Below are 22,201 nucleotides of genomic sequence, written 5' to 3'. Positions count from 1 at the left end.
CTGTCCACGTCTCAAGAAGCTTTAAAGCTTATTTCTAGTGTCATAGCTTGCTGCTCACATACAATAGGTACTCTGAAACACTGTCGGCATACTTGCAGTGAATTTCGTATCAAGCATATTAATTAAATTACTGCAAATGATGTAGTTTGATAGTTTCTCCCCCGAGAACCGCAGTATTAAAAAAAAAATCGATAGGGTAAATAAAGTGAACTTTTAGATATGCCAGTTTCATTTTTTATTTAAGTGTACACATCAACTTATAATAAATGTCAAGAGGAAAATATGAACAATCAATCATAAATATCACAATAAAATATTATAAATAAGGTCTTTTCTGAGGAGTAACTTATTTTATGTAAGTTCAATAAATTAAAATTGTCCGTTATGTATTTGTGCAAAAATTTTTTGTTGGCCTCAGCAACAAAGTATTAATCTTGCTAGTTTTGTGAAATAAAACTGCTTAAAAATAGAGCATATGTTCATAAAATGTCGATTCTTGTTGATGATATTATTTGTACTTTAGATTAAGATGAAAAAAGTCAAAAATGAAACATCATAACAATTCAATTCTACACACGCAACATTTTTCTCAAAAAGTAATTTCAATTTTTGTGTTGCGATGAACAGATGTTTAAGTACAAAATTCTTGGAACAAGCTCATCATTAATTAATTATAAAAAGTCAAACTTTCTCTTGAAAAATTTCACAATACCAATATGCATTTTCGGCAAATTACTATGAAATTAATAATTGTGATGATAAATTATATTATCACATATTGGGAATATAAGTTAAATAACAGAAATGCCACGAGTCTATTGAGCAAATGGAAATGGGTCAATATCTTTCAATTCTTTCAGATGAGCGATCTATTTTTATCACCAAAATTTAAAATTCAATGCAGTTGCAATTTGCAAATATTAAGATTTTGAGTTATTTGCTGTTTGATGTACTTTTAACGAAATTATGGGATCTATTCAATCCAAAATGTTCATAATTCAATATGAATGCCACAGTTGCTTCGTATTAAACGGAAAGACTGCTAACTGGCCAAGATGCTGAAGAGGTAATCAATGTTGTTCATCTTAAGTAGTTTATTGAGAAGTCACATTATCAGCTCTCAGTGAGTTGAGGTAACATAGCCGGATTTATCTGGATGGGTCTTGTTCTTGGTAGTGGTTTTTTCTGGAAACATATTTAAAGATTACTTTACGTGTAACCGAGATGATTATCATAATTATATTACCTTTCTTCTGAATGGAAAACATCCTTCGTTTTCTGATGATGTTACAGGTTGAAGTATTAAATCAGGGGACCTTGTATTGTAGGGTCCAAAGACGTTCAACTGTCTGAAACAATCAGTTTCTATCATCTCGGTTTGCCATGGAATGGACACACAGCCAGTGTTGAATTTACTGTAGAAGGATGCATCATTTTCATCTATATTCACTCCCTTCACCGTTGAAAATTGTTCAATATCAAGGACGTCTTTGGCATAAACGGCATGGGGCTGCAAATTTATCAATACATAATCCATATTATACAGGCGAATTTCGACGATAAATTATATTGATTAGATTTCTGGACTGGATAAAAAATAATGAGTTGAAATTCATAAATTGAAATTAACCGTTTCTGACGAGAATTTTTTTTTACAAATGGACCCGAAATTCCGGCAAATTAAACAAAAAACTTGAAAACAGCTGGATCTTTTCTGACCAAAATCAATAGGCTTAAAGTGTACAGATGAGAACCAATGAGAGCGTACAAAATTCCACACTTTAGCTTCAATTATTGAGAATAAACTCTCACGATCTTGATTAAATGGCTAAGTAGCATTGAAAGAGAAGTAGAGAAAGTATGCAAATAAGACATATTTCAAGACAAAAATATTTTGATATCCAACGATATTTCAATCATGAATGAATTTCCTAGAAGTAGTGTTCGTTTTCATGTAGGTTTAAGGTTTATTTGCAAGCATTGTATTTCAACTTACGTCGGGTACGAAGGGGGGTTCTACCATTCCAGCTTCCAGTCTCTTCCAGTTGACCTGTACGAAAAACGGCTGTTGTTTCACAACACAAGCCCCGTGTCTTCCAGCTTTACCGCCAAGTCTCTGACCAGGCAACTTGGCCAGCAACTGCTGACAAAGGTTCTTTGCATCCTCTGTGAATTTCGAGGAGTATTTTTCAGGATCCGACTTCACTCGTCTATCTACCTCCTCCCTCTTAACCTTCTCCTTTCTAGCTCTGAACGGTGCCTGACCCTCTATCATTTCGTAAAGAAGACAGCCAAAACTAAACCAATCTGGACTAAATGTATATCGTTCATTGTCTATCACTTCGGGTGCTGCAAATAAAGATTAGATGCCTTTAATATGCCTAACTGATCATCCAAAATATTCCCAAAAATAAATTTAATAAAACAGATAAGGCTGCTAATTTGGCGCAGACACAGTTATGAATTTCGGAATTTCAATGGGTAACAAATATGAATCAATAATTTCTGCGAGAGAACCATAAATGGATTTCACATTACCATGATATACCATCCAACAATTCTTTTGATTCGGTTCAATTATTGTTTACAACCGTTAACAATAGCAGAATTGATGTGTTATCAGGTAATAAAATGATAGCACAAATGGAGCAATTAGATAAGCTAGCGACAAAATATTCTAAATTTGTCAATGATTATCAATTGAAATTTTATTTAAGAATATTTAAACAACTTACGAAAATTATATAAAAATGAACGAAAGTTGTGTAGACCGATAATTTTAAAAACTATTTTATATTAGTTATATATTGATTGAATCAAACAAAATAATTGGGGAAATCTATAAACTTACCCATATAACCTACTGTTCCTACTCTACCCCTAACTGACTCGCCTTCTGGAATATCTACAGCTAAACCTAAATCTGAGATCCTCACATGACCTGCATCGTCCAATAAAATATTTTCAGGTTTACAGTCTCTATATACAATGCCCTGGAAAAAAGAGGGATTTTAAAAGTCGAAAGTATACACGTGTAATATAAAACCTCGCATTGTTTGTGAAACATGACGTTCATTGTTATTGCCTACGCTGCCTTTTGGGGATGAAAAATAGATACGAGGTCGATTGTAGTTGGATTTGGAGTGGCGGAACGAACATTCTTGTGAATTTTCCGCCCCAATTATTTCGGATGGAAAATATGTGGAATACTGTGAATTTTTCGAGCAGATTTGTGTTTTTAATCTTTCGCTCGAGAGAACATATGTATGAAACATACAATTAAGCTTCGTGATTTCCAAACCCATAAAAAACTCCGCTCTTACCAATTCTAATATGAGGAAAAAGTGACTCAAGTAAACCTCGAACCTGTTATTACTTGTTGCCAGATTGACAGATAACTGAGGCACATTACATCTTCTGCGAGAAAAATGTGATAGACCGTGAAAAAAAAGAAATTAAATAACTTGACAAAAAAAATGAGATCAGATAACATCATTTGATTTTTTCAATCGATTTCAAATGTATAATACCCTCCTGAAATAAGGTCTTTTCCTTCAGACTCCAAATGGAGATTATTCTTGTTAAACTGCAAAATTTTCTGCATGCTTTAGATGTTTTCACCTAAATCTCATAAGAAATTTGTGAGCATGTTGAGCAATACAATCAACGTGGGCTTTTTTAATTTCGCAATATCGATTGCTTGAGTGAATTTGAAGTGTTAGTATTAGAGGAGTGAGATAAGAGTTGAATTGCACGATAAAAATCTTAGTTTTGCTGTAGAAACATTGTGGAAATTTCCAAATCCACAATACCTGTTTTTCATTGCTCTATCAGACCAAAATTCCCTTCGAATTTCGAGGAGCTATCACTTCTTCATGGTAATTACTCATGAAATATCCCAACTATGTCCTATGTGTATCTCCAACAAATTATGTTTTTTTTTTGGGATAACAAATAATTTAATGGAAGGATGATCAGCTTAATAATGAAAAACATCAGTCAAATGGTTGGGGAAAAATGAAAAATTCTGGCTTGCGATGAATCATAAGTATAGTATATGAAATGATGCATATAGAAGGTCCTTTCGTTTGCATGAAAAGTGTAGCACTTTTCTACACTCGATTTAATTTACACCAGTGTAGAGGAAGTGTAGTTTATCTACACATAGTCAAAAGGAGATGTAGATAAACTACACCTTCTCTAAACTGGTGTAAATTCAATCAGCAAACGAATAGAAAATCGAGTGTAGAAAAGTGCTACACTTTTTAAGCAAACGAAAGGACCTAAAATGAAATATGTATATAAATTCGTTGGATTCAAAATTTCATAGAACAGAAAAAGTTTGATGGAAAAGTGAATTATGGCTGATATATCACAAGTGTAAAGATTAATTAATAATAAAAATATTCGAGGAAACAGACCTTGATCACTTCAGTCAGTAGTCGTGGATAAAGAATTATTCGCATATTCGCTGTATTCTATAACGTTGAATTGAATGATACGAATCAGGTGGAAATTATCGTTGGAAACAAAAAATATCTCACCTGTTGGTGTAAGTGATCCAAGCCACAAACCACCTCAGCGGCGTAAAACCTCGCCCTCTGTATATCCAGGCCAGATTCTCCGCCCATATTATAAATGTGAAATTTTAGGTCTCCCCCATTCATGATAGTAAGGACTAGACAAAGAGCGTCTTTTGTTTCATAGGCGTAGGCCAAGTTGACCACGAAACGGGAATTGATTTTTTGAAGAATCTGTTTCTCGATCAGCACCATCGCTTCTCCTTTCCTCTTCTTTATGCGTTTTTTCTCCAGTTTCTTGCAGGCGTACATCTTTCCTGTCGCTCGTACCTGCAATAAGAGATATTGTGTTAGTTCATCTAATCGATTGAGCACATACATGGAATAAAGTGGCCAAAATACTTGAAAAGCTGCACATTTAAAACATAAATATCCTTGTCTGTTAATTTTTTTTTATATTTTACCTCTGTATAAACCCCGAACTGAAAAAAAAATACAGTGGGAAATAGGCAAGATAGCCTTAAAGAGGTAAATATTCCATTGAAGATGATGACCGATCGGGAAGGCCAGTTTCTGTGTCAGTCCCCGAAAATATCGATGCAGTTCATGACATGATTTTATCAGACCGTCGAATTGGGCTAAAACGGATATCTGAAGCACTGAATATTTCATACGAACGAGTTCATCATATAGTTCTAGTCAATTTGGATATGAGAAAAATTGCTGCAAAATGGATCCCCAAATGTTTGAATGTTGACCAAAAGCGTGCAAGGGTAGAAACATCGCGTTCGATCTGTGCTCGATTCGGAAACGATGTAGACTTCTTAAACCGAATTGTTACTATGGATGAGACTTGGGTACATTTCTACGATCCAGAAACAAAGCAACAATCTATGGAATGGCGACACTCAAGACCTAAGAAGTTTCGTGTCCAAAAATCTGCTGGAAAAATTCTTGCTTCAGTTTTTTGGGATTGCCATGGCAGCCCAGAAAGAGACAGAGAAAAGACGCAGAAAGCTATCCAAAGGTGTTTTTTTTTGCAGTACAACGCCCCTGCACACAAATCTCATGTTACCATGTAAAAAATTCGTGATTTAGGGTTTGAATAACTAGAACACCCCCTTATTCACTAGCTTTGGCTCCATCCAACTATCATCTTTTTTCTGAACTGAAAAAATGTTTGAAACGTTGTGAATTTTCTTCCAAAGAGGAGGTAATAAAAGGTGTGGAGGTCTGGTTTACAGAGCAAAAAGAAACATTTTTTTGAAAGGTCTAGAGACGGTTCGCTGTTATAAATGTATCCAATTAAGAGGAGAATATGTTGAGTGATGAAATATTTTGACATTGAAATTTTGTTTGGTTATAGTCTTTAAATTTTAAATTTACTGGAATTCGATCAACTGATGAATTTTTTATTCCTTATGAAATAATAAATGGTTCAATTTCAACAGCTTGCAAGTAATATCTATGCTAGAAAAAATTCGAATGAAAAATTATTGAGTTGAATGTTAGTGAAATTATCTTTGAAATTCAGATACACAACAAAAATGCATTCTGAAAACTCATCACTAATTCAATTCAGTTATTCAATTCTCCTTCAATACTTCTTTCTACCCGATAATAATATTGAACTGAATTGGATTTGAACGAATTAAATGAATCGATTTCTTCATAGCGGGCTTGGCGAAACAAAAAGCGATAGTTCTGATGTAACAAAACGAAGAACTGTGAAAGAAATCAACGATGACCTCAACCGATTTCGCCATTGTGGAGGGCGACCACAAAAATCGGCTGAGATAAATCAATCTTAGATTGGATTCAAGTTCAGGAAATGAAGTCGATTCACGTCGTTACCAGATATTTGCAGAATATAAGACGAAAATTGGATCTTCGTTAGAAGCTGGAATAAGAAAGTTGGTATCGTTTCCCCTTCGAGAAAATTGGAATTCAAATTATTTCGATTCATTATTTTCCACACCGAATATGAACCTTCGGAATTGGATAAGAAAAAAACCCACAAACAGTTCAAAAGTCAAAACCCATTTATTGTAACAAGATAAAATTGTAAAATTTAGACGACTCTTCCAGGTTTTTTTCTTGAGTTTAGAACTGAGGAATTAAATATAAAAAGAAACATTTTTTAGAAGTGTTGATATAATAATAATATTATCTTCATTTCAGTATCGAATTAGTTCCTTTATTGAGAGGGAAAGTGAAGTTTTCCAGCAATTGGTGGAAAGCGTTACTTTACAAACACAAATTCCGAAATACACATCGATATATCCCTCAGAACAGTCAGAACTGCAAGAACTATATTCTGAACAGAACAATTCTCCGTATAGTGCCGGCGGCGTTGCCAGACTGTTTCCATGGATGGGAAAAAAAACCGTGGCAGTTTTCACATCCATTTTAAGAGGTGTTTTATGGTAAACTATCTTGAGCGGAAAATATATCTTGAAATTTCGTTAGACGCAAAAATTGCACGTTTTTCTACTCCTTTTTATATGCATATACAGGGTGAGTCTTCGTCTTGTACATGGGTGAGTCTTTGACTCGTACAAATACGAAACAAGCTGTTGAGAAACCATAAAGAAATGTTATTTTTAGTTCTATCTCACAAACGGTTTTATCGAATGAAATGAATTTCGGAATATAGACGCTATCTAATGAATATTTCAACGTTTTGTAGAATAAAAGTATTTTCGAGTAATTTGAAAAATTGGGTACTTTGGTTGAATACAACTCTGTTTAAGACCCATGGATGTGTAGTGTCGCAGATTTAGTTAGTTGTTTGGAAGGTGATTTTGTTTTTCCAGGGGTGGCACAGCTCATTATGAAAACTTAAAATTGCTATATCTTTTTATCAGGGCCGAATCGGAAAAAATGGTATAGTAAAAAGGTGTTTCTTTTGACCTGAAGAATCTACTGTTGAAATATTTGTACGAATCAAGACTCACCCTGTGTATTAACGAGAGATTCTTTAGGTTAAAAGAAACATTTTTTTCCTTTATCATTTTTTCCAATTCGGCCTGGTTGAAGAGATACAGGCTGTTGAAAATCAATAAAAAAATTAATTTTCATATTCGTATTTTCCCGACGGTTTGATCGAATTGAATGATTTTTGGACTATAAATAGCTTTAAATTGATGTGATGAACCTTCTCCGAACACAAAATTCCACCCACACCTTCCACTAATTATGATCATTACATATAAATAAAAAAAATCATTACATATAAAAATTGTAGTACCTACATAAGTACACATGCATCATAAAACAACCAAAGTCAGAATCAGTGTTTGTCTATGGCCAGAATAATAGTGACATTTGTGACATACTATGTCTATCAACATATGCTACAGATTCCATAGAATTTAAGGGTTATCAAGGGTCGGTGTATTGACCATAGACATAGAGACATGGACTGTGCCTTCCCTTTCTATCTATGCATGAAATACGGTCAAAAAAAGTGACAGAGAGAAACGTAACATCGGGCATGCAGTTATCTTTTTCTAGAATTTCGATTGGTCCACACTCTCCTCTATGTGAACACAAAAGAGACAGGTAATCCCCGATCATTTCTTTCTTTCTATAAAATAGCCAATCTCATGCTGGCATTGCTCAGTCCATGTCTCTATGTCTTATGGTATTGACAGACGAACAATCTAGTGGCAAGGTAGATAGATGTATCCTGCCTTACTAGTGTATGCAAGATGTAGAGATATATATACCTACAAAAAAAAGAAGATCTTGGATATTGTTAATTTTTCTTCTTATCGCACAGGAAATGTATTTCCATCAAGTAAACCTGACGACCCAATCCATTATTTGAGATATTTGCTTCAAAGGTAATAAATCTCGAATGCGATGTTTTTCGTTAACAGCGGAAAGCTCTAACATTTTTTACGCCGCAATGACACTTGCATTGACAAGAAAGTCAGCCAATAAATGCAGGTACTAGAATCCAACGTGATTTAGTCAACCGGAAGTAAAAATCGGAGGTAAATCAGGGGCTTTAATACTCTCCGCGTTAAACCGAACGCGATAAGGCGGTTGTAAAACCGAAATACCCCAAACCCTTACCAGGGGATTCACGTAATTGAAATCCTTTCTCGTGAAGAAGGAATAGTGCAGAGAAAGAGAATCCCAAAATGATGTTATCTGAAGTCTGGACCATTACGAGGGTAACTCTCCCGCAGGGTCAGGAAAAAGCGTTTTAATAACGTTTTTTTTCTTGCTCACGCCATCGATTCCGACTTCAATACCACCGTCAGATCGAAGATCTGAAAGTTCCTTCTGGTAGCAAAGGCTTCTTCGATCGAAAATACAGGGTGTATTTGAAGGTGAGGCTTTTTTTTCAACAGAAAGTAAAACTGGTCAAAATGAAGCGTTCCATCAAAAATCACCTATACAAAACTTTCAAAATGACAAAGTTGAAAAAAAAATTGAAAATGATTACTGAAATAGATCCAAATACGACCGTAGACCGTTAGTTAGCTGAATTATCGCAAAGCAGTGGTAGAAAATTTATCTCCTGATTCGACCATGTGGTTTCGTTAAGGATATTGGCTCGTTCGATATTTACGTGGTAATGAAAATGGAAACTTGGGATTGCCATTATTTTTTAGTAACTCACACGATTTCACGAAACGGCTCATTTCGATACCAACTGCTAGAAGAGACTTAGGACACAAATGTAAAAAATAGAATAATAATACCTCACCAATAAAATTCGTCTAAATTATTCACAAGTTTTTTCACAATGGGCATCACAATCTTCTTGTTGGAACATTCCAGCAATCGTCGTAAAAATGAGATGAAATGGGAAAACATCATAGCACTTTTTTCAACATAAGCACTTTCAAGAAACTACCTCGATTTTCTACATTTTTTTTCACCCTTATTTGCACGATACAACAATTATGATTCCCTCAAAAGTGACCTGATGCATCTAATCCGATGAACTTGGTACTGAACCAAGTCGGTTAATTCGATGTTTACCTGGGTAACCCAGATTTTTAATTACTGTTCAAAGATATTTTTTGGACTAATTGTACAAAATTCGTAGTTCTGAAACTGAGCAAGGTGTACTCATTTAACTAGGAATGTGAGGAATGTGTGTCGGAGCCATGGTATTGAAAAGAAAAGTTTCTACCCCAAATACCGAACCGTATTGATAATTTCAGAGTTATGAAAATATTCGAAACGTCTACAACGGAGCAGAAGTTTTCCTTTGTCTCGGTTTGGTGGTGTAAAGTTGAGAAATAATTTCATAGCAAAAACTGGGATATTTAGAATCGCGCCGAGGCTCAGAAAACTTTTTTCAATTATTCAGTTAACAACTAATAATAGAACCTGAGGCTTTAACGAGGAGAAATTGAATTATAAGTTGTCCCGATTCAGTGGCGGTTCCAGGAGTGATTTGGGGCGGGGCATTATATTTGAAATTATGTAAGGTGTTTCTTGATACGAAATAATGGATAATTTATAATTGTAATGACCTATACGAGGATATATTGAAAAATTCTTAGCCTACTATAGAACCAAAAAAAATTTCAATGTCAAAATTTCTTATTACTCAACAGTTCTCCTCTTAATTGGGTACATTTATTACAGTGAACCTGCAATGTCTCTAGACCTTTCAAAAAAATTTTTCTTCTTGCTCTGCAAACCAGACCTCCACAGCTTTTATTAACTCCTCGTTGGAAGAAAATTTACGACCTTTTAAACTTTTTTTCAGTTGAGGAAAGAGATGACCTCGGATGGAGACAAATCTGGTGAATAAGGGGGGTGTTCTAGTAAAAAACCCTAAATCACGAATTTTCTCTTCAATTTTTTCCCGTAGATTGGCCAGTAATGTTGAATAGTTATCTCCGGTTATTGTTCTACCCTTATCCGAAAAATCAATCATGATTACACCATGGCAATCCCAAAAAACTGAAGCAAGAACTTTTCTAGTAGATTTTTGGACACGAAACTTCTTAGGTCTTGGAGAAGCAGTGTCGCTATTCCATCGATTGTTGCTTTGTTTCTGGATCATAGAAATGTACCCAAGTCTCATCCATAGTAACAATTCGGTTTAAGAAGTCAACTTCTTTTTCAAATTCAGCACAGATAGAACGCAATACTTCTACCCTAGCGCGCTTTTGGTCAACATTCAAACATTTGGGGATCCATTCTGCAGCAATTTTTCTCATGTCCAAATTGACGTGAACCATATGATGAACGCGTTCGTATGAAATATTCAGTGCTTCAGATATCCGTTTTAGCCCAATTCGACGGTTTGATAAAATCATGTCATGAACTGCATCGATATTTACGGGGACTGACAAAGAAACTTGCCTTTCCGAACTGTCATATTCTTCAATGGAATTAAGCATATCTTCGTGAATCTGCTTATCTCTTAACCCTTTCAAATACAGGTACTTGATGATGATGATGGCTCGATTTTCACCATTTTGGTGGAAATTTTCTTTCTTTTAATTTATTGCGAAACTCTGGTTTACTTTTTTGACCTTAAAGTTCACATTGGCACTTCTAATGAGTTATTGTTCGTTGCTATGGTAACGCAATATTTATTTTATGCATGGATCTGATCTAGGCTAACTAGATATCACTACATCCTCGTATATTCGAAAGAAAACTACTTTGAAACTTATTCTTATTTGAAGGGAGAAATAAAATTATTATTCGTATTCGAAAGAATATTTCTCTCAAGTTGTTGAAGAGCAACTCTTCTAGTAATAAATCTCGAAATTTCATCGACCTCGTTGCCACCGTTTGGTCTTGACGAATTTTCAACTGACCTTATCTTTTTCGAGAATTTTCGAAGGGAGACTTTCGACACGTATCTCACAGAAAAATCATAGTAGATCTTAAGAGTCCGTTTACGTCGCACTGCTCGGGGATCTATGCGGGGTCGGGTGTGCGGAGGGGAATGAACAGGCGGTTACCGAAGCATCCCTATTTTTATGATTTTATGACCTAAACATCTTGAATGTACTCAGGCTGGAAGCCCTTCTTCAATATCATTCCCCTTTATGAAATTTTCTATTTCTTGAGAGCATATAGCCATTACCACGCATTTGCAGAACAGTTGAAGTGCCGATTTTTGGGCATCAAGATAATAAACTAAAACAATTTGCTCGTCATTATGCTAAGATTCTGTTATATGTTGGGATAATTATTTTTAATTGCATTGATTAAAAATACTGCAATGTACGAAAGCAACGGAAAATTTTCGAAATCACTGATTAATTATAAAATACTACTTGTGGATGGGTAAATTAAAAATAGTGTGATTATAATGGGAATGAATATATTCAAAATACAAATCGCAGACAGTTGCAGTCATATATTATATTAGTAATAAAAGTAAAAGATGCTACCGAAACTTCAAAGAAAAGTTCTACCCACTAATCATTTTCCACACTAGTTTTTTGTTTTTTTTTCTGTTGAAGTTTTTCTATATATTCTGGATCCCTAATTTGTAAACCCCTAGTGTGTCTTGGGTCTATTAATTCCGGAAGAAGGCAGTTTAGATAGAATCTCTCTAGTTTCGGTAACATCTCCTCTTCAAAAAATTTTTTTTCCATATTAATTTCAATATGTAAAATATCTTTCAAGGTCCACACGGTGAAAAAACACTTTTGGCGTCGAGTGATGTTGAGTTGCCCTTGTACCTGATAAAAATAATCATGATTTTTTTTGAGTGAATACGTTTCACCATTTATTTCCAAATATGTGATCATTTTTTTGGAAATAGCTTCCCTTATGGTCTCATTTCTTGCCGTATAAGGGCATTTTATTTCCACAATTGCATCATTTAGGATGCCATCTGGAGATGCGCCAAGGAAAGGCCACTGTCCATTTATGAATAGACCACAGCTTCTAATGGTCGAATTAAGTTTTTCTTCCAGAAGTCCTCTCACTCTATCCTCATTGCTTTTTCCCCAAAAAGTAGCTTTTGTCGAAAATTGTTTGTATAATATTCCTTCCACAGTTGAACTACAACTTGTAGAAGGACGCATTTTACAAATTTTCCCGAAGAAAGAGGACGTCAGCAGTTTCCTTCTTTGCTGATGCCATTCAGCAAAGAAGGGCATGTCGATATTATTTTTGAAAACCCACACATATTGCATACAAACTTTAGTTTTGATTGCAAACCAATTTTTGTTTCTTTCACCAGACGCATGTTGGACAAATTGCATGCAAATATTTCTGAGTGACTTGAAAGTTCCTTCATAGCATCGATGAATTGCTGAATGTAAACTATCCGGGCTCCCTCTAAAGATATTTCACTGTAAAAGAGTTGGTGGAATATAAGAAGGTGTAACAGAGTAATAAATATTTTGAATAAAATAATGACAATATTTCCAGAGCGAAATGACGAAGCCGTGTAATTCGAGGTGATAAATGGTTGAAGTAAACATTAATTCAATATTTACAAAAAGAATGACAAGTAGTTCTCCAAAGATGATGATTGATGATAGATATGAAAGAAAAGATGAAAAGTTGGACTGAAACATTTCAAATGGTACTTTCCGAACAACCGCAGTGTCTTACTGATCACCTGAGATTGTTATAAAAACTGCAAAAAACTTGGAGACCCTTTGGTAATTCAATAAAAAATCATACATTTATTTCGAACGGTTTTCAAAATACGATCTCTACTTGAAACAATCATAACAATGAAATCGTGGGAAAAAGTGACCTACGTCAAAAAGTTACTATTATTATTTCTTAGTAAATTTGAAAAAGTTCTAGATTTCACTACTTACTCAACAACTTCAAAAAAATTGTGATTTAAAAATATAATCGACGCCAACTTCAAATGATGGTATCTATAATTTTTCTGTGTAACATGCAATGGATACTAACCTCAGTTCTGTAGATTCTTGAGATGCGATAATGTCAGATGCAGCTACTGGTACTGGTTGTTCGTTGCTAGAAAAATCAAAAATCACCTAAATTATAAATAGAAGCTGAAACGGGATTGAATAACTAACCTTATTTCTCCAATTCCAGTTGTTCCAGAGCCTTCAATTTTTCTTGTAGATACGAAAGCTACTCCAGCATTACGGGCACTAAAAGCATATAAAAATTGGTTGTACAAATAATATCATTGATGTCAAAATAACTTACCTCGTATATTTGAATAAATTATTATTTCTTTTTCGTTTAGCGGATAGACGCAATTTGGTTTTATTCCCCTTTCTAGGATCCATATCACAAAGGTGCACTAACTCGTTCAACACAAACACAGCAAAATAAAACTGAATGATAGGTATTCTGTTTCTTGAGCGAAATCTCTACGGAATGAAATGAGAAGACTGCGTACAACTGCGTAAGAAGAAATTCATTCTTCTTCTTTCGTTAGGGTCAAAAGCAAATGGGTCTATTCAGCTATAAAAACAATTTACTCAAGAAGAAGAAAAAAGATTTATAACCTCTATCGAGATGAAATAGTGTTGACGCTTACCCAGCTAATCCAAATTTACGAAGCAATATACATTATTTCAGTTGGAAGATTAGTTTGTGAATTCCGAGAAATGCATTAGAATAACTGACTAACAACTCTTTGACGATAGCCGCTCGCTTCTAAAAGCAATTAAGGTCAGGTACTACTAATATAACGTCCTGTACCAATTTTCATAGAACGATAGGTACATAAATTTCAATACTCTGATAAGTTTGTATTCAAAACTTATGGAATTGTAAGAGTATTATTATTTTATTATTATATTATAGTATGTGCCAGTAAGACTTATACCGATAAAAGAAAAAGGCAGTAATCAAAAGAGCCAGAATTATTTTTGAAAACACACACAGAGCCTACAACCCATTCATTAGTTGATAAGAATTTTTTCCTCTGATATATATTAATATTTCATGGAAGCCAATAGCTCCAAAAAATATATTATGGGAATTCACGGCAGTTGGGAAAGTACGGTCCTGACTACTCTCAAGCTCCGCCCATTCCCATCAATGCCTCGAGGAATGAATCATTCGGGGTTACCTCCAATATAATTCACAAGGGTTTAGAATTTTACTAAGAATTTCGACTAAATATGATTTGATACAGTCAAGATTGATATCGTCATAAAGGGAAGGAAATTATCTAGGTCCGTCTAAAGTTAGATTTTCGATTAAACGATTCTTATTCTAGATAATGATCATTGAAATTAATGGTACTATAAACCAAATTCAACCTGGATTATCTCAAAAACTAAGTCAAAAATCGGAAATCCGTTCTTAGAGGTCCCTCGTGATGACGAAAATCTTGAATAAACTTTTTGAATCATATCGATACGACAAACCGTTTTCGAGTAAATCGTTGAGACATTAGTGAGAAAAACGCTCTGTTTTGCCTCGCGTAAACGGACTCTTAATGTGATATAAGAGCAGATCTCAATGTGATACAAAAGAGCAATGAAGAACTAGGCCTAACAGATACGTTTTAATACACTGAAAAGGGTAGGCGCATAACCTATAAAAAGACTGTCACCCCAACAATAAGCAACTAAAATAGACTTCCAAACAATACTCCCTAATAACAGAATATCGATCCGACGAATCAGTCTCAAAATTGTATCTCGAAGATTCGAACATCGAAGCTAGAAGAACAATTAATTACACAAAGTGATCGTATAACATCGACGAAATTTTCACGTAATTGGAAATGTTCTGTCTCCGATTCTGGCGCAGAAGTGCACAGCTGGAAACGAGGAAATAGGGTCACGGGAAATCTCCAATCAACACATCAATTTCTTCTAGTTGAGAGAGGAAAATAATACAAAATACCAGGCTAATCAGTTTAGTACGTCTTGTTGTAGGTATCAGTCAAGATTTGTGGTGAAATGGATCCAATTAAGTTTTCTAAAATACCATTTTCAATTATTATGGATGCAGTAAGTCACATATAATGGTTAGTTGAAAGCATAAAAATGTTACGACTGCGGCATTTGGAAAGATACCAGCATAAAATATAAGAGAAGCTTAGGTACGCTCATATAAACTCAGGAAGAATGAATGTTTTCGCATTTTAAATCTCGATATATTGGTCATTTACGACTAGCTGGAAAATAATGAGACCACAGTTATTTTTCCCATAGAGTCCACCGGAGAAAAGAACGATTTTTAAAATAATCATGGTAAGAACGACCCGATTCCGAGAGGTGAAATAGTTATTTGTTTCACTAGGTACAAGAGCGAAAGAATTGCCATGGCTGGTGTTACATGGGAACCCAGTGGCGGCTCGAGCATATTTATCGTGGGTCGGCAGATATATATATATATATATATTTTTTTTTTAAATATTTTCTATACCTATGTATTATGCAGATTTCCACATCACCATGGGGTACTGCACTCGGTGCGTTAGTTTTTCGTAGTGAAGTTTCGCCAAAATTTTTGTTTCTGTTTCAATAATCTCTGAAGATAATCCGGAAAATGAAAAATGATTGAGAAAGAACTATTTTAGCCCTGCATACCACTTGAAAAATAAACATAATTTCGGAACAAATATGAAAATAAGAACCGAAAATATATATAACAAATAAAAATACTCTAAAAATGCTTATCCATAAAATAAAATTGGAAAAACAATCAAAAGTGCATTCTAACGAAATTGAGAATTGCGAGAAATTAACATCACCTCGAGCGCAAACGATAGAATCGAGATATCCCGAACGATCATTCTTCGAGTTACCGAAGAGAGCGAGAGAGGCATTCTAGGGTCGGCAGGGTCGCTGCCTGCCGGACCTACATGTCCTACACCGTGCGAAGTATCGAGCCAACAATATCAACTTTCATCATAGTTTTGGTCTTTATTCTTTGAAAAGTTCTTAAAAAATGGTCGGAATTTCATTAGTATTATATATTCAGCACTCACGTTTATGAAAATTAACAAATACGATAAAAATTCGTTTTAAATAACAGCGATCTCTTGTAATTTGTTATGTGAAACTAAAACTATCGGATATTGGCGGAAAAAACATTAAGAGGCTTATCTGATTTTAATTGTTATCCGAATGAAATTCCAACAAAAATTATTCAAGTTAGAAGCAATTTGACTCATTGATATTAGCGCTCCTTCGATATGTTTACAATCTAGATACTGCATGCCGTACCTGAATGAACAGAACGAACGGTCGGTCACTCGGTCGCTAGAGAAGGCATCTGCGGCTCTGTCTTCATAGCTCGATTGGAGATGAGCGTATTTTGTCTATGGACCGAGTAGATGTGGGATATAAATTGAAACAGCGTATTTCAAAGAAGTTCCATATTCAATTGATATCAGATATCATATACCTAATATTTTTATAAAATTTATTGAGAGCTATGTTATGTTTGGAGAATTTCTAATAAATTATTATTTTACACAAGTGAGAATTCACATTTTTGCTGCTTGCGAAATTTTGGGTCGGCACTGCCGACCCTGCCGTCCCTGACGGGCCGCCACTGTGGGAACCAGTCGAGGCATTAATCTGCTTTTCTGTCTATTACTGTTAGCTCTCAAGCTTCTCAATAGTTTATATAAACGATGTATCTCTCATCTGTCACAATATACAGGGTGAGTCTTTGACTCGTACAAATATTTTAACAGTATATTCTTAAGGTCAAAAAAAACACTTTTTTCTTTTACCATTTTTTCCGAATCAGCTCGGTTTGAAAGAAATAGTATTTCAAATTGTGCTCTGTTTGATGTTATTTATATACAGAGTGTGTATTTGAAGGTGAGGCTTTTTTTCAATAGAAGGTAGAACTGGTCGAAATGAAGCGTTTCACCAAAAATCACATATACAAAACTTTCAAAATGATTAAGTTCATAAAAAAAAATTGAGAATGATTACTGAAATAGATCCTTATACGACCCTAGACCGTTTGTTAGCTGAATTATCGCAAAGCAGTGGGAAAAAAATTATCTCCTGATTCGACCATGTGGTTTCGTTTAGGATATTGGCTCGTTCGATATTTTCGTAGTAATGAAAATTGAAACTTAGGATTGCCGAATTGTTCTCATTATTTTTTAGTAACTTACGCGATTTTATTGAATGTCTCATTTCCATACCAACGTCGATACCAACTGACAGAAGATACTAAGGACACAAATGTGAAAAATAAAATAATACTTCAAAATCTCACCAGTAAAATTCTTCTAAATGATTTACGAATTTTTTTAAAATGGGCATCACAATCTTCTTGTTCGAACATTTCAACAATCCTTGTAAAAATGGGATGAAATGGGGAAACATCATAGCACTTTTTCAATTAAACTAACATAAGCACTTTCAAGGAACTGCCTCGATTTTCTACATTTTTTTTCACCCTAAATTGCTCGACACAACAATTATGATTCTATCAACAGTGACCTGATGCATCTAATCCAATGAACTTGGTACTGAACCATTCATTGTCTAGCCATATGTTTGTGTTTTGTTTCGTTTTTGCGATGCAGTCCCGTACTTGAAATTAAATGAAAAAAATACGTCTAGGTGTTGTATCTCAGCCATCTTGGATATTTTATATAGACAATTTTTGGTTCAAAGACTTATTTTGATGAGTTCTACCTTCTGTCGAAAAAAAAGGCTCACCTTCGAAAACACCCGGTACATACGAATATCTATGAAAAAATCGAAAAATATACAGTTGATATGTTGTCAAACCTTTAGATATTTGAATTGGCGTTATCATTTCGATAATATTCATTTGATTTCGTACAATTTTTGTTTGAAATATTCTTATGTATTTCTTTTTGTAATATGAAGTTAAAGGGGTGTCAATTTATAGTGAAAAACTTCAAACAACAAAAAAAAAACTGTGTTTGATGTACTGAATTTTTTCCAAGTCTATATCAGATGCTTTAGATGCCCAATCATCAGAAAAATTTTCTCTGAAATCAACAGATTTGAACTAGTCATAATTAGACATTGTTCTGTGGAAAGTCGCAAACACCAAAAATTTTTCGAGGTATTAGAAAACATTTCGAAATTACATAAAAACGGTGGTAGTCTTTGCTACCAAATAAAGTAAGATAGAGATAAGAAAAAGAAAGTCGACAGAAGGAACAAAAATTCTATACCATTGTTTAACCCGACAGAATGACTTTTTGAGAACCATCTGGAAGATAAATAAGAATTCATAGCCTTTTTTTGTCATTGTTGATAAAAACTGAGGAGTATGTGACCACCGGGAATCCCGTCTAGCGAAAAAGGGACGCTCGTAAGTTCTCTATTTACATTCGAGGAGGGGTCTAGGACACAGGAGAGGAATTGGGCCGAAAAATACGACGTCATTTGCCCCTTGTACCTTCTGCATATTTCATGACATGCGTCCCGGAGAAAGGCGGCAGTGAAATATTACGATGTTGTTGCTGTTAAGCAGATCTTGCGGAGTTCTGAACGAAAAAATATCGAATTTCAACTACTTATTGTTGACGAGAGCACTGAATAATCGCCTGGATAGCTAAAGTAATTTTTTGTCGGCCTCTTTCGGCATTCTCGGAGGGGGTGGAACGGGCACACTGAGGAAAAAATTAAGGACTGAAACTTTCCCACGAACCGAATTTTATCCTTGAAGGGATTAATGAAAAAATTTCACTTCTTGTCCAAATATCAAATTTAGATTTTCGGAAAAAGGGAGAACAGTATTGTGAATAAAACATAATATGGCAAATTGCAAATTTCGTTCCTATTTCAATTAACATCGACAAATTTGAAACAAAGCGGAAATATTTCGTTTCCAGAATATTATATCCAATTAATTGCTGACAAGGATACTTTTTTCTCGAGCATGTCAGATTTTCATGCAGATGGTTAATCTCGGTGTTGCAGACGTGTTGACCCATTAATCTGACACTAATTAGGGGGGTTTCTTAATCTGACAGTTTGAACCTGATAACAATACATTTCATTAAAATATCTCCCTTCCTGTACCTCTAATCGGTTTTGTATTCATCATGAAAGTTGTAGATAATAAAATTCTATACAACTTTTGTCTGAATATATTTTACATACTCTTAACCGTTTTAGAGCTAGAGGGGATGAAGGCGAGGAGCTTTGCAATACATGGCAAGGTCAATGTAGAGTCCCAGTCTGAGGTACAGTGCGTCCCAAAGGGCTGTCCCTTAAGGGTATTTCTGCCACCATTGGAGATAAATTTTAAGTTAGAATTTTATGGGCTACTTTTTCATGACAATTTAAAAGGTGCTTTCAGTTGCCTTTTCAGGATACTGTACCTCGAAAACCTCTTATGATATTTTCAAGATGAAAACTGATATTTTTACGTAGAACTCATTGGCGTACACTAAAAATTTTTCTGAGCTATTCTTTTCGAGTTATAACTCAAACTTTTTTTAATGGGATACACTGTAAATATTTCATTTTATCATTTAATTGCATATTTTTTCCCATTGAAATAATACATAACATTGGGCATCTAAAAACAGTTTTGATAATTAATATTTGAATTTTATACTTTGAAGTCGATTTATCTATCAAAGGTGCTTCAACAATTAATAAAATATGACATTGACAGAAGTCAGTAATCTCCTTTGTTCCAGAATATTTCAAAGTATTTTCACTTGTGAAACATTTCAAATTTTAATTATCAAAACTATTTTTAGATACCCAATGTTATATATTATTTTAACCAGAAGAAATCCAATTTAATGGTGAAATAAAATATAGGGTGTCCGTTAGGAAAAAATGTAAGTTTGATTTATAACTCGGATAGGATAGCCCAGAATTTTTTTTATTGTATGCCAATGATTATCAAAGACAGTTTTCACCTTGAAAATATCATAAGATTTTTTCGAGATACACAGTTTCCCTGAAAATGCAATAACTTCCAAAGTTCAACATATGCACATAAAAAACTGAAAGCACCTTTGAAATTGTCATGAAAGGGTAGCCCATAAATTTCTAACCTGAAATTTTATATCTTCAACGGTTGCAGAAATACTCTAAGGGCACAGCGAATTTAGGCAAAATTTGTGATACATGAACTACAACTTTTTAACCCAACGAGATAGAGGAAAACGAACGTACCTTTCATGTCGTATTTTTTCAAGAAACTAATAATGTCATCGAGTGCATTCCTTTATCTTTTTTCGTTTATAGGTCAAAATTTAAATTTTGGCAACTTTGGTCCTTATCTCCTTTTCTGTTTGTGCTAGGATGTTGAAATGAAAACATTATTAAGACAGTTTTTTTATAGCAATCCAGTGGCGTACTATGATTTTTTCCTGCAGGTTTGTTTGCTTAGTTTTAACATAAAGTTGTGTTTTTTCCTATGAAAACAGTAGTTTAAAATGATTTAGAAAGAGTCGCCATTTTTTTAAAGTTTCAGAAATATGTCATATATCGCCCTCAGTCTTTCTAAGTAATATTAAACTACTGTTTTCAGAAAAAACACATCTTTATGTTATAGCTCAGCAAATATACCTGTTGGTACGCCACTGTACTGCTGTATAATGTTTTCATTCCAAATCCTAGCTTAGACAGAAATGAAGATAATGACCAAAGTTGAAAATTTAATTATTACCTATAACTCGAAAACAAAAGAAGATAGTCGAATTCAGTTGATGTCATTATAAGTTTCTCGAAATACGACGACCGTATTGTGCCATGCACTTTCTTCTATCTCGTTGGGTTGAAAAAGTTGTAGTTCAGGTATTACCAATTTTGCCCACCCTGTACATATATTACAAAAACGTTTGAATGTTGAAAAAATTTCTACAAAATGCTACGTTCTACAACTTTTATTATGAATGCCCAGGAAAGGAGATAATTCGAAAAAAACTTATTTTTGTGACCTTTATAGCCGATTTTTATTGTTTCGACTTGCTGTCGGTATCTGTCACTTTATAATTTTTCCGTTATTCTTGAATCATTAGCTTCAAAATAAGTAAAATAGCCGAGAATGTACACGTGACTTTTTTTTTGCAATTTTGGCGCCCTTCCACACATTTTCGTCAAGCTTTAATTGTCAGACTCAGAGAATGTATACTTTTCAACATATAATGGACCAAATATATCTTAATCTTACAAGCTCGAGTATGTACAATGATAGTTTTTTCCACTATTCTGACAGGCTGACCTACACAATATACAGGTCTAATTTTTGGTAGAGGTAGCCTACAGGGAACTCCCCGTATATTAAACTGACAAGCTCGAGTAAATCCCCCTTGGGAAACTACATATAATGGGGAATTCTCAATTTGGGTTATCACAGCATATGCAAGTTTAAACTGAATAATTATGAGTTTCATTCATGAATTTTTCAAATGCACCGCTGAAACTATTCAAAATCATTCTTCAAATATGAGGTTTTAAAATTTGAATCGCTTCGTTTCTAGTTTACGATTTGGCAACAGCGCCTACTAGAAAATAAAAAGAACAATGGCTTGTTTATGAAAAAACAGCTGTTGATTTACAGCCATCATAAGGCGCATACTCACTGACGAGCCTTAACAGCAACCGACCATAAAAATCCCATAAAATGTTATGACCTTCCTCGTTCGTCGCAGACTTCATATAGACAGCCATCTTTGTCTATCTCAAGATAGTGTATTTGCTGTCCTTTATTATCAACGCATATTTCAGTCGATGTTGCCGACTTTTGCAATAGAAACGAAATGCTTTTAATTTTAAATATAATTTTTTTCGGGAAACTGTTGA

At 34.3% G+C, this 22,201-nt stretch overlaps 1 protein-coding gene across 1 annotated transcript in view; it reads right to left on the bottom strand.

Annotated features, from left to right (window-relative positions):
• Positions 1 to 211: 211 nt before the first annotated feature.
• The window catches only part of LOC123312937 (G protein-coupled receptor kinase 2), a 99,579-nt gene continuing 77,589 nt past the window's right edge, over positions 212 to 22,201 (bottom strand). Inside the window, exons 4-8 of the mRNA XM_044897531.1 lie at positions 4,545 to 4,850; positions 2,852 to 2,993; positions 1,997 to 2,349; positions 1,247 to 1,510; positions 212 to 1,185 (exon numbers count right to left, since the gene is read on the bottom strand). Coding sequence (XP_044753466.1) covers positions 1,114 to 1,185; positions 1,247 to 1,510; positions 1,997 to 2,349; positions 2,852 to 2,993; positions 4,545 to 4,850 — 1,137 coding nt within the window. The 3' untranslated portion in view covers positions 212 to 1,113. The remainder of the gene's footprint in view (positions 1,186 to 1,246; positions 1,511 to 1,996; positions 2,350 to 2,851; positions 2,994 to 4,544; positions 4,851 to 22,201) is intronic.

This window comes from Coccinella septempunctata, chromosome 5, assembly GCF_907165205.1.
Source record: "Coccinella septempunctata chromosome 5, icCocSept1.1, whole genome shotgun sequence".
In the NCBI taxonomy this organism is placed as follows: Eukaryota; Metazoa; Arthropoda; class Insecta; order Coleoptera; family Coccinellidae; genus Coccinella; species Coccinella septempunctata.
Note: the sequence above shows the minus strand (reverse complement) of the source record. Positions and strands in the feature narration are given on the sequence as shown.